This window comes from Scyliorhinus torazame, chromosome 9, assembly GCF_047496885.1.
Source record: "Scyliorhinus torazame isolate Kashiwa2021f chromosome 9, sScyTor2.1, whole genome shotgun sequence".
Lineage (NCBI taxonomy): Eukaryota > Metazoa > Chordata > Chondrichthyes > Carcharhiniformes > Scyliorhinidae > Scyliorhinus > Scyliorhinus torazame.
In genome coordinates this window covers 19,893,781-19,906,921 of record NC_092715.1, presented here as the reverse complement: position 1 = coordinate 19,906,921, position 13,141 = coordinate 19,893,781, and the positions used below count along the sequence as shown (strand labels likewise).

General features: G+C 52.3%; 1 protein-coding gene across 1 annotated transcript in view; it reads right to left on the bottom strand.

Moving 5' to 3' along the window:
• Positions 1-10,904: 10,904 nt before the first annotated feature.
• LOC140429956 (sialic acid-binding Ig-like lectin 12) overlaps positions 10,905-13,141 on the bottom strand; it is a 30,023-nt gene continuing 27,786 nt past the window's right edge. Inside the window, exon 3 of the mRNA XM_072517546.1 lies at positions 10,905-11,299. Within this exon, the coding sequence (XP_072373647.1) occupies positions 10,905-11,299 (395 nt within the window). The remainder of the gene's footprint in view (positions 11,300-13,141) is intronic.

The following is a 13,141-nucleotide window of genomic DNA, read 5'->3' as shown; positions in this document are numbered from 1 at the left end:
GAGACGATGGGCGGAATGGCCTGATCCGATTCCGCAGGGTGGTGTGATGTGGAGTGCAAGTTGATGCCAAAGAGGAGTCAATGTTCAGACACAAACAATCGTTTATTGGTTGCATGGTTTACAATCATTGCAGCTCCATCAGGCAACTTTGATAGACTGACAATTAAAAGCAGAGGTTCACTCTGGGATGGGTTATTGAAAGCTGACTGACCTCCAGCAGTATCTCTCCACTCAGCCGAGGAGTTGGGAACAGCAGCCAGTCCCCCGAGCAAAGCACCTGGAATAATTGGGGTCAAACCTGTCCCACTCACAGCCACCTCTGCCCCACTATTAATATCAACGATAAACCTGTGCTTTGTGAATTGATCTGTGCAGCGCCTGTTAAGCACCAATACCTAAACCACCCATATGGATAAATATCCTGGACGTCTTGCTAAAAGCACAGTCGATGCACCTCCATGGACAGCAGCGGTTCAAGAAGGCAGCTCACCACCACCACCTTCTCAAGGGTATTTACGGATGGGCATCAAATGCTGACCTACCCAGCGACGCCCATGTAGTTAGAACATAGAACATACAGTGCAGAAGGAGGCCATTCGGCCCATCGAGTCTGCACCGACCCACTTAAGCCCTCACTTCCACCGTAACCCAATAACCCCTCCCGACCTTTTTTAGTCACTAAGGGCAATTTTTCATGGCCAATCCACCTAACCTGCATGTCTTTGGACTGTGGGAGGAAACCGGAGCACCCAGAGGAAACCCACGCACACACGGGGAGAACGTGCAGACTCCGCACAGACAGTGACTCAAGCCGGGAATCGAACCTGGGACCCTGGCGCTGTGAAGCCACAGTGCTAATCACTTGTGCTACCGTGCTGCCCAATGGTGATCTCTGTATGTGCATGTACATAAGGGGTTAATGTGTAATCAGTAGCAGCACATGATCAGTCGAGGGCCGGACCAACAGGGGTATAAAAGGCAACCACATTGAGTCTCTCTCTCTCTTGAATGTGCTGTGACCAGGGCAGGAGTATCAGATTAGTACAGTGTAGTCACTGGAGTTAGATCTTGTTAACCTTATCACTAGTATCAATGTTAAAGTAAAGAACTCATGCAATTATTGTTATAGATACTCAGTAAACCTTTTGTTACTACTGGACGAGTTTGAGTCTTCTTCATCAAGATTCAGAAGACCTCATCAGTAACCAAGTAATATGTGACTAACACATATTGCACTCCGTACTATATCAAGACACACAGAGAAGTGTAATAAAAGTTAATACAGGAGTGTAATAAAAGAGCCCATATCCTGTGAATGAATTTTAAAAATGACAGACAGGAAGAGCATTTCATCTCCAAGTAGAGATATGGTCATCATACTGATGAAGGTTAGACAACAAAGCAATCAGCTCTGAACCAGGGAAATAAGATTTTGGCTGCCTGTTTGAAGATCCACTCTATCGTTGTTTGACCGAGTAAAACTGATTGCGTCTGATAAATTAAGTTCTGACATTCATTGACCGGAGATTGGTGATTAGGGAGGTTCGTTCTGCATAACCCCCTCCCTCTGCATTCACCCGCCCCCATTTCCCCTCTTCCCACATCCCTCCATCCCACATCCCTCCATCCCACAATCCCATTTATCCTCCCCCCTCGGCATTCCCACTCTTCTCATATTTTTCCTCCCCCTCCTCCCTATTCCCAAACCCTACTTCTTGCATTCCCCCATCTCCCACATTCCTCATTCCCCAACATTTCTCCTCAATTCCCCCTCCTCCCCCGCACTCCGGCTCTTCCCACATTCCCACTGCACCCCCCCCCCCCTCCCCCGCCAAATCCACCTCAATTTAAATTTCTCATGCCCGATCCTAATTGGCTCCGAACTGTCAAGTAGGAAAGGGTCAGAACATCAGTCAGCAGCGGGACAATACCGCAATGTGAGATGGTACGTCAGGAATGGGAGGAAAACATTGGGAATTTGAGAGGAAATGCCGGGAACGTGAGGGAAAATACCAGAAATGAGAGAGAATATATCAAGAGTAGGAAAGAAAACAGGAGGCAGAGATGAAAACACTGGGAATGTGATTTTTCGGCGTTCAAACCTGTTCCGTTCACAATCACGTCTGCCACATGAGATCATAGAACATAGAATTTACAGTGCAGAAGGAGGCCATTCGGCACATCGGGCCTGCACCGGCCCTTGGAAAGAGCACCCTACTTAAGCCCACATCTCCACCCTATCCCCGTTACCCAGTAAACCTATCTAACCTTTTGGACACTAAGGGGCAATTTATCATGGCCAATCCACCTAACCTGCACATCTTTGGACTGTGGGAGGAAACCGGAGCACCCGGAGGAAACACACGCACACACGGGGAGGATGTGCAGACTCCGCACAGACAGTGACCCAAGCCGGGAATGGAACTTGGGACCCTGGAGTGTGAAGCAACTGTGCTAACCACTGTGCTAACGTGCCACCCACTATTACCTTAGAGAGAAAGCCTGAGTGTTGTTACAGACTTTTACTGAGAAAGCTCAAATTCACATTCCATTCCAAGAATTGGGGTCAAATGGATTTAATGCGATGGTGTAAAACAGTCAATCCACAGCTAGTTTTATCTCTTTCCCCATAATATAATATTAATTTTTATTGTCACAAGTAGGCTTACATCAACACTGCAATGAAGTTACTGTGAAAAACCCCTAGTCGCCACATTCCGGTGCCTGTTCAGGTACACAGAGAGAGAATTCAGAATGTCCAATTCACCTAACATGCAGACTCCACACAGACAGTGACCCAGGCCGGGAGTCTAACCTGGGACCCTGGCGCTGTGAAGCGACAGTGCTAACCACTCTGCTACCATGCCGTCCATTGTTAAGAGTTGGTGCAGGAGAAAGGGTTTTAGATTCCTGAACCATTGGAACCGTTTTTAGGAAAGGTGGGACCTGTACAAACTTGGGTCACGTTCTGTGCGGAGTCTGCACGTTCTCCCCGTGTCTGCGTGGGTTTCCTCCGGGTGCTCCGGTTTTCTCCCACAAGTTCCGAAAGACGTGCTTGTTAGGTAATGTGGACATTCTGAATTCTCCCTCTGTGTACCCGAACAGGCGCCGGAGTGTGGCGACTAGGGGATTTTCACAGTAACTTCATTGCAGTGTTAATGTAAGCCTACTTGTGACAATGAAGATTATTATTATTATTTCAATTCCAGCCAGTGGCTGAGGTTTTAAACAGGCTGTTGATTCACAATCACAGGTGTACACAGTCCCACCAAGCCTATAAGATCACCACAGTGGATGTAGAACCTTGCCGAATAGCAGATTAACAGGAAGAATTTTGCACTCAGAACCCAGGATCTCACAGTGAAGGATGATTAAAACAAGCCCAGCTTAAACTGCTGGGTGAGATTCTGTGAGGGGTGAGTGGGATAGGTTTGTATTGCAATTTGTACATTTGGGTTCTCCCCTTCCTGCGATGTGTCGGTCCTGATCCTTTCTGGGAATAAAGATAAGATCAATTAAAATGAGCCAAATTAACAGTAAGATAAGAACATTTTCAACACCTCCAGATACAACCAGCACCTGTTTCAATAGGATTCCTCACACATTCAAAAACAGTTCTAATTATTGGTACTTGTGTTAAATATTAACCGAGTGGGCAGGATTTTCGAATGGTCTTCTGTTCCCCAATACCAAATAGGATCCTGAATTCTCACTCGCCAGGAGACAGATGGGCTGAGCAAACATCCAGAAGGCAGCATCCTAACTGGGCTGCCTCTGCATTCGTTGTCTGATTAAGGACACCATGCTGGCTGTCAATGTACCCGGGCCAGTCAGAGAGTTGGCAGATCTGGAGCCTTGGACAAGTGAGTGCTGCTCAGTCACGAGGATGCTGGGACTAGGCCGGTGGGCCTTCACCGGGCACAGATCCCCGGTTCCGATGGATCCTCCAGATTGCCGTAGTGAGACCACCTCCACTGAGCTGGCAGCCTCCACGAGTGGTGGGCATCTGTTCCGTCACCGGCAAAATCCCAACAAGCCCGAGCATTCGCCTCTAATTGCCTCCAGGCACCTGTCGATGGATCAGCTTCCCAGGCCATCCCTGGGAAACGTTCCCTCGTGGCGGGAATGTGGTGGGAAGATGTCCTCAGGCAGTTTCCCCTCACACCCAGCCCCCCACCACCTCCAAGCCCGTCCGCTGCCTGTAGGACAGGAGAACACAGCCCAAAAGGGAGGATTTTCTACCTCGGTTTTTGGCACGAATAACAAAAACTTGTGTTTATATAATAGCACCTTCAATGTAGGAAAACATCCCACGACCATAACAGACAAAACCTGACACAGGAGATATTAGGACAGGTGAGCAAAAGTTTGGTTAGAGGGAACAGCAAGACTTCACGAGACTGTGAAAGCCTCATTTCCACGGTCTGAACAGCAGCCACTACCCAGAGTGCAATTCTTTTCCCACTGCTCTGTGGAGTGGTTAGTTATTCTATAATAAATGGGAAAAAAACCTTAGATTGGGAAATTTCCAGGAATCTGATTGTCAATATTTATTCATTTAAAATTAATTATGGGATGTTGGCTTCATTGGCTCGGCCAGCATGAGGGTGCCCATCCCTCGTTGCCCTTCAGAAGGAGGTGGTGAGCTGCCTTCTTGAACCGCTGCAGTCCTTGTGGTGTAGGTACACCCACTGTGCTGTTAGGGAGGGTGTTCCAGGATTTTGCCCCAGCGTCAGTGAAGGAACGGCCGATATATTTCCAAGTCAGGGCGGTGAGTGGCTTGGAGGGGAACCTCCAGGCGGTGGGGCTCCCAGGTATCTGCTGCTCTTGTCCTTCTAGATGGGAGTGGTTGTGGGTTTGGAAGGTGCTGGCTAAGGAACCTTCGTGAGTTCCTGCAGTGCATCTTGTCGATGGTACACACGGCTGTCACTGTGCATCGAGGGACCCAACACTGGAATCAAATAGAACTAAATCATATTTAAATCTAATATCTCCTGCAGATATCCTACAGATGAAAGTAGACCAGCGAATGGAACGATCTTGTGGCAGAGTGGTTACCATCTCTGCCTCTGAGCCAGGATTTCCTTTACCAGTCCCACCCCAGGACTTGGTGGCCACGTAAGATATGTTCATAACATGGCCAAACAGGTTGATTATTAAATCCTTCCAACACACGCCAATGACAGGCAGTAAGTGGGGGGGGGAGATCGGAGATCGGAAATCGGAGCCTCCGCCATCGCTGTCCACAAGTGCAGGTTACCACATGCATGTAAACATTAATGTCACGGCGACACAGACTCCCTGTGTAAACTGCAATGCACCATCATTGTGAATGGAGGTGGCCTGGGGGTTTAAATCAGGTCTGGGACACCTCAGCAGGTTCATGCTGTGAGGAGCTGAATCGTGCAGACCAGGAAGGGGCCGGGTTTCCATCCTCTGTCTGAGCTAATCCCAGCTGGGCTGCAGTAGGAGCCCTCCAACTGGTGTAACTGCTACAGGGATAGGGAGACTAAACATTGAGCAGGGTGCCTGCTCCCGTTGGTATCCAGTGACCCCTGCTGGACACACACTGTGCGGCTCAATCAGAGTGGCACCTCTGTTCAAATCTCCTGCCAAGACACACTGACCAAGGTTCACCTGTGAATCGAGCTTTGCAAAGGCAAGTGTCTCCCAGTAAAAATTCCATACCTGATTTTGTCCCTCAATAAAATGATCCACATCACGAGAAGGGGAAGGAGTTTCAGTCCAATTGGAATGCACAGTATCACAACGGGGAAGGGCTGTGCAGCTGAACAGAAAAGAAAGAGATCAAATCAGAGACGAAAGGTGAGAGAACGACAATATACAATCATCAAAGTCTGTAGACAATATACAGTGAATGGTAGAACCCTCGAGTATTGACAGTCAGAGAGATCTAGTTGTACAGGTCCACAGGTCACTGAAAGGGGCAACACAGGTGGAGAAGGTAGTCAAGAAGGCATGCTTGCCTTCATTGGCCGGGGCATTGAGTATAAGAATTGGCAAGTCATGTTGCAGCTGTATAGAACCTTAGTTAGGCCACACTTGGAGTCTAGTTCTGGTTCAATTCTGGTCGCCACACTACCAGAAGGATGTGGAGGCTTTAGAGAGGGTGCAGAAGAGATTTACCAGGATGTTGCCTGGTATGGAGGGCATTAGCTATGAGGAGCAGTTGAATAAACTCGGTTTGTTCTCACTGGAACGACGGAGGTTGAGTGGCGACCTGATAGAGGTCTACAAAATTATGAGGGGCATAGACAGAGTGGATAGTCAGAGGCTTTTCCCCGGGGTAGAGGGGTCAATTACTAGGGGGCATAGGTTTAAGGTGCGAGGGGCAAGGTTTAGAGTAGATGTACGAGGCAATTCTTTTGCACAGAGGGTAGTGGGTGCCTGGAACTCGCTACCGGAGGAGGTGGTGGAAGCAGGGACGATAGTGACATTTAAGGGGCATCTTGACAAATACATGAATAGGATGGGAATAGAGGGATACGGACCCAGGAAGTGTAGAAGATTGTCGTTTAGTCGGGCAGCATGGTCGGCACGGGCTTGGAGGGCCGAAGGGCCTGTTCCTGTGCTGTACTTTTCTTTGTTCTTTGTTCTTGGTCAATTGCAGATCAGAAATATTGTAGCAATGCAGCCGAATTATGCAAAAAGCATGGAGGAGTGTGGATGAAAAGCAACAAATGGACAATGCCAATGTCTCACATTGACAAGGATCATTACTGTTGCATTTATAGTCAGTTTTTTACCCTATAATATTTAAAACAATGCGGGTAAATTTGCAGCACCGACTGACTTCTGGTGACAGTGTATTGATGGAGGGTGCACGTTTGGTGGCTCCTGTTACAGTCTCTGGTTTTGGACTTTCGTGCCTGGTTTCAGGGTGAGTTTGTGGATGGGTTGATGATGGCCTCGCTTAAAGCGTGGGCGGAGGAGGCGATTGCCCCGGTACAGGTGGCAGTGATGAAGACGGCGGTCGAGGTGGGGGAGCAAGGAGAGAAGTCGAAGGGGGTGGAGGAGGCTCTGTCACAGCACAACGACCAGTTCACCTCGACGGGCGAGGAGCTGCGGAGGGTGGCGAAGGCCACAAAGGGCCCAGAGCCAAGGCGGAGGGCCTGGAGAACAGGTCCAGGAGGCCAAAGCTGGGAATCGTGGGTCTGCCCGAGGGGGGGTGGAGGGCCCGAGGCCAACCGAATACTTTGCAAAGATGTTTGTGGAATTGATGGGGGAGGGGAGATGAACCCTCCCGCTATGAATGGGACAGGGCACATCGGTCACATGGCTGAAGCCGAAAGCGGATCGGGCAGGTTTCGATGGACCTGGGGGGAGGGGGGTGAATGGTGGGGGGAGGGGATCGACACTGGGAGTTGTTTTTGCAAGAGGAAGTGGGGATTCTGGGAGGATGAGGTCGACCTGGACAGATGGGCAGGGCCCGAGAGAATGGCGATGGCGGATAGGAGGGGCGTGGAGGGTTGGGGGGGGGGGGCGCGGGGGGGGTGGTGAAAGACCCCCAGTCAGAATGGTGATGTGGAACGTGATGGGGTTAGGGGGGGCCAGTGGTGAGAGCGAGAGTTTTTGCCCACTTGAAGAGTTTAAAAGCTGATGTGGTGATGCTGCAGGAAACCCATTTGAGGGCGAAGGATCAGGTGAGGCTTAGAAAGGGCTGGGTGAGTCAGGTGTTTCACTCGGGGTTTGAGACTAGATCTCGGGGGGTTGGCGATGTAGGTAGGCAAGTGGGTGAGGTTTCAGATAGAGAAGGTTGTGGCTGAGCAGGGGCACTGGTAGGCATGTATTGCCCCAATTGGTTCGTGAAGAGAGCGCTGGGTACCATCCTGGAACTGGACACCCATGAGCTGATTTTAGGGGGGGGGGATTCAAACATGGTACTGGAACCGAAGGTGGACATATCCCAGCTGGGTTTGCAGGCCCAGTCGGGGGGGCCAAAGGCGTTGGAGATGAGGGGCTCATGAGGGAGGTGGGGGGGGCTGGACCCGTGGAGATTTCTATACCTGAGGGACCGGGAGTATTCGTTTTTCTCCCCGGTGCACAAGGTGTTTTCGAGGATTGATTTTTTTCTGTGGTGGGAAAGGTGCTGTTTGCTGGAATTAAGAGGTAGGAGTATTCGGCAATTCTGGGGTGGGATTCTCCGATATCGGCGCGATGTCTGCCGACCGGTGCCAAAAACAGCCCGAATCAGTCCGGCATCGCGCCGCCCCAATGGTGCGGACGTCTCCGCATCTTGAGCAGCCGAGCCCTCACCTTGAGGGGCTAGGCCCGCGCCAGACTGATTTCCGCCCCGCCAGCTGGCGCGAAACTGACTTTGCCGGGTGGCGCATGCGCAGAAGCGTCAGCGGCCGCTCACGGCATCCCCGCGCATGCGCACTGGAGGGGGTCTCTTCCGCCTCCGCCATGGTGGAGACCATGGCGAAGGCGGAAGGAAAAGAGTGGTCCCACGGCACAGGCCCGCCCGCGGATCGGTGGGCCCCGATGGCGGGCCAGGCCACCGTGGGGCCACCCCCCAGGGCCAGATCGCCCTGTGCCCCCCCCCAGGACCCCGGAGCCCGCCCGCGCCGCCGTCCCAAAGGTGGTTCAATCCACGCCCGCTGGCGTGGGTTGACAGCGGCGGGACTTCGGCCCATCGCGGGCCGGAGAATCGCCGGGGGGGGGGGGGGCCCGCCAACCGGCGCGGCGCGATACCCGCCCCCGCCGAATATCCGGTGCCGGAGAATTCGGCAACCGGCAGGGGCGGGATTCACGCCAGCCCCCGGCGATTCTCCGACCCGGCGGGGGGTCGGAGAATCCCGCCCCTGATCTCGGATCATGTTCCGCATTGGATGGATGTGTGGGGTTTTGGGGAAGGGGGCAGCCCAGTGGTCGGGGTGGAGGATGGATGTGGGGGTGTTAACGATTCGGAGCTTCTGTGACAAGATTAGGAAGCCATGATGTGGAGATGCCGGCGTTGGACTGGGGTGAACACAGTAAGAAGTCTTACAGCACCAGGTTAAAGTCCAACAGTTTTGTTTCGTATCACCAGCTTTCGGAGCGCTGCTCCTTCCTCAGGTGAATGCAGCAGCGCTCTGAAAGCCAGTGATTCGAAACAAACCTGTTGGACTTTAACCTGGTGTTGTAAGACTTCTTACCAAGATTGGGAAGGTGTTTGAGGAATATGTGGAGTTCAATTGCTTGGGGGAGGTCTCACGGTCGGTGGTCTGGGAGGCTCTGAAAGTGGTGGTGAGGGTGGGGGGGGGGTGATTTCATTTAAGATGGATAGGGAGGAGAGGGAGGAACATCCACGACTGATGGAAGAGAATTTGAAGGTGGATGGGAGGTATGCTGGGGGCCCGAACCCGGGTCTCCTGGCAAAGAAGAAGGAGTTGCAGGTGAGGTATGACCTATTGTCCATGTGGAAAGCAGTGCGTTAGTTGAGAAGGCGAGGGCCGCTGTTCTCTAGCACGGGCAAGGGACGTAAGTCACCATTAACTTCAATCGGACTCGAAGATCCCACCAGAGGCCAATAGCAAGCGACCTCCGCCATGGTGGAGCTGGAGAATTCTGCCCATAGAGTCAGGAATCATTGCTACACACAACGTGGTCATTCAGCCCCTCAATCCCATGCAGGGCCCTTACTGAGAAGGGTAAATGCTGTATAAACTGTTTAGGATAAATGTTGTAGGACTCACGGTGATGAAGATAAACACTCTTGGAGGCAGGGGTAAAAAATATAACAATCACAGTGTTAGGGCTAACGACTATAATGACCATGGTCTTCGGGGTAAGCACTATAGTGTGGTGTAAGGATGCACTTTTACACACAAAGCCAAAGATGTCTAGGTTGGGTAGCTTGAGTGGGCCTAAGTGGGGTGCACTTTCAGAAAGTCTCCAAAAATCTGGCCTGGTCCACCCACGTCAACGCTACCACCAAGAAAGCACAACAGCGCCTATACTTCCTCAGGAAACTTAGGAAGTTCAGCATGTCCACATTAACTCTTACCAACTTTTACAGATGCACCATAGAAAGCATCCTATTGAAATGAAATGAAATGAAAATCGCTTATTGTCACAAGTAGGCTTCAAATGAAGTTACCGTGAAAAGCCTCTCGTCGCCACATTCCGGCGCCTGTTCGGGGAGGCTGTTACGGGAATTGAACCGTGCTGCTGGCCTGCCTTGGTCTGCTTTCAAAGCCAGCGATTTAGCCCTGTGCTAAACAGCCGGCTGCATCGCAGCCTGGTATGGCAACTGCTCGACCCAGGACCGCAAGAAACTTCAGAGAGTCGTGAACACAGCCCAGTCCATCACACGAACCTGCCTCCCATCCATTGACTCTGTCTACACCTCCCGCTGCCTGGGGAAAGCGGCAGCATAATCAAAGACCCCTCCCACCCGGCTTACTCACTCTTCCAACTTCTTCCATCGGGCTGGAGATACAGAAGTCTGAGAACACGCACGAACAGACTCAAAAACAGCTTCTTCCCCACTGTCACCAGACTCCTAAACGACCCTGTTATGGACTGACTTCATTCACACTACACCCTGTATGCTTCATCCGATGCCGGTGTTACGTAGTTACATTGTGTACCTTGTGTTGCCCTATTATGTATTTTCTTTTATTCCCTTTTCTTCCCATGTATTTAATGATCTGTTGAGCTGCTCGCAGAAAAATACTTTTCACTGTACCTCGGTACACGTGACAATAAACAAACCCAATCCAATCCAAGGTTGGTGCAAACTCGATGGGCAGAATGACCTCCTTCTGCACTGTAGCAATTCTATGGTTCCATGGTAAATGTCAATCCTGCTGTGGGATCTGAAGCCATAACGTTCTGATTCTGAGGTGAGAGCACAACCAACTAAAACCACAACCGATCATTGTTTCCAATCACACTGCTCACCCTCGGTTCACCGGGGAATGCGGCAATGATTTCTTACCAGGTTTGACATGCAGCCGTGTCTCAGTCTGGATCAGGTATTGATAATGGGGCTTTCCTCTCATGTACTCCACCAGACACAGGTAACTGCGACTATCATTCACGGTCAGCTGCTTTATCCTGATTGAGGCATTTCCCTCCTTTGGGTTCCCGATGAGCTCGTATCGATTGTCACCGTTTACAGTTGTCCACAATCCATCTGACTGGGGTCTAAATGTGACCACATGTTGATAGGCCTCCTTCCTCATCCAGCTAACAGTGGTCAGGGTGTGGGAGTTACTGGGTATGAACGTACAGGGCAATGTAACCGAAGCTCCCTCAGTGCCACTCACCACCGAGTCATTTCCACCGGCAGCTGAGGAAAGGACAAACAACAGGATGATCAGTGTCTGGATGATGTCCCAATCCAGTTAAGGGCTGTTAACATTTCAAACAAAATTCCAACGCCTTATTTTAACCAGTAGAACTCTGTCACAAGATTTCACTTTTCTTTAAAAGAAGTGACTTTGTTTTATATAAAAGAATAAAATAAGCACTCTTAACTTAACAATATGATTTATAACTATATACATTATGCACTCATGTGTACTTCCTACTCCCCACAAGAATTCTCTTAATAGACACATAAGTCTTAAAGTTATTTATTTCTGTGGGGACCACCTATAATAATAATATTTATTGTCACAAGTAGGCTTACATTAACACTGCAATGAAGTTACTGTGTAAAAGCCCCTGGTCGCCACATTCCGGCACCTGTTCGGGTACACGGAGGGAGAATTCAGAATGTCCAATTCACCTGACAGCACGGGCGTCATTCTCTGACTCCCCAGAGGGTCGGAGAATGGCCGTTGGCCGCCGTGAATCCCGCCCCCGACGGTTGCCGAAGTCTCCGAAGGGAGAAAAGTCGGCGGGGCGTTAATGGCGCCGCTGCCGTCGGAGAATGTCACGGGTCTGCGCAAGGCAGCCGATTTTGGGCCTGCCGATATTCTCCCTTCCGGATGGGCCGAAGTCCCGTCGACGTGATGACCGTTCACGTCGATGTAAATCAAACCTCCTTTTCATCGGCGTGACCCGGTGCTCCAGGGTCACGCCGACCAGCGTGGAGGTGAGTGACGGCCTGGGGGGTTGGCTCTGGGCAGGCGATGGCGTGGCCGCAGTCTGAATGTGTGAGGAGAGGTGTGTCTCGGGTTGTGTGTGTGTGTGTGCGGCGGGGGGGGGGGGGGGGGGTTAGAGTGGGCTGGGCTCCGGGGGAGTGCCGGGAGGGGGGTCCGTGCTGGGGAGGAGGATGGGGGGTCCGTGTCGGGGAGGAGGTTGGGGTCCGTGCCGGGGAGGTGGATGGGGGGGGTCCGTGCCGGGGAGGAGGATGGGGTGGGTCCGTGCCGGGGAGGGGGATGGGGGGTCCGTGCCGGGGAGGGGGATGGGCGATCCGTGCCGGGGAGGGGGATGGGGGGGGGTTCGTGCCGGGGAGGAGGTTGGGGTCCGTGCTGGGGAGGAGGTTGGGGTCCGTGCCAGGGAGGAGGATGGGGGGGCAAGTGAGTTGGTCCACCTGGCCAGGTGCCAGCCTCCAACAGTTGGACCCATGCGGTCCATGCCACCTGGTTGGGGGGAGGAGGGGATATGGGCAATGATGACATGTCGTCGTTCCCGCCTCCCCACCAGGCCGTCATGTTTTCAGATCATCCAGCGATGTTGGCCGCCGTGGTGGCAGCCGCTCATGTCTATGTTGCCCTGGATGAGGAGGAGGAGGAGGAGGAGCGTGCCAGAGAGGCGGCGCAGGCTGCCGCAGAGGGGCAGGCGGCAGCCGCCCAGGCTGGAGGGACACCTGACCGACAGGACGAGGAGGGGGAGGAGGACGTCGCGGCCCCAGGGCAACGGAGGCACCCGAGGGCGCCCCGTGTGTACCGGCCCCGGCAGTCATACCAGGACCTCACGGACCGGGAATGCAGGAGGAGACTCCGGATGAGGCGGGAAACCGTGGCACACATCTGCCACCTGCTGGCACACCTGTCACCGCCTGGCACTGGCGGGGGACACCCTCTCCCCGTGTCCGTCACGGTTACGGTGGCCCTGAACTTTTATGCAACGGGGTCATTCCAGGCACCGAGTGGGGACCTGTCCGGCATATCGCAGACATCGGTGCATTGGTGCATCCGGGCAGTGACAGACGCCCTATATTCCATGGCGCACCGCTACATCC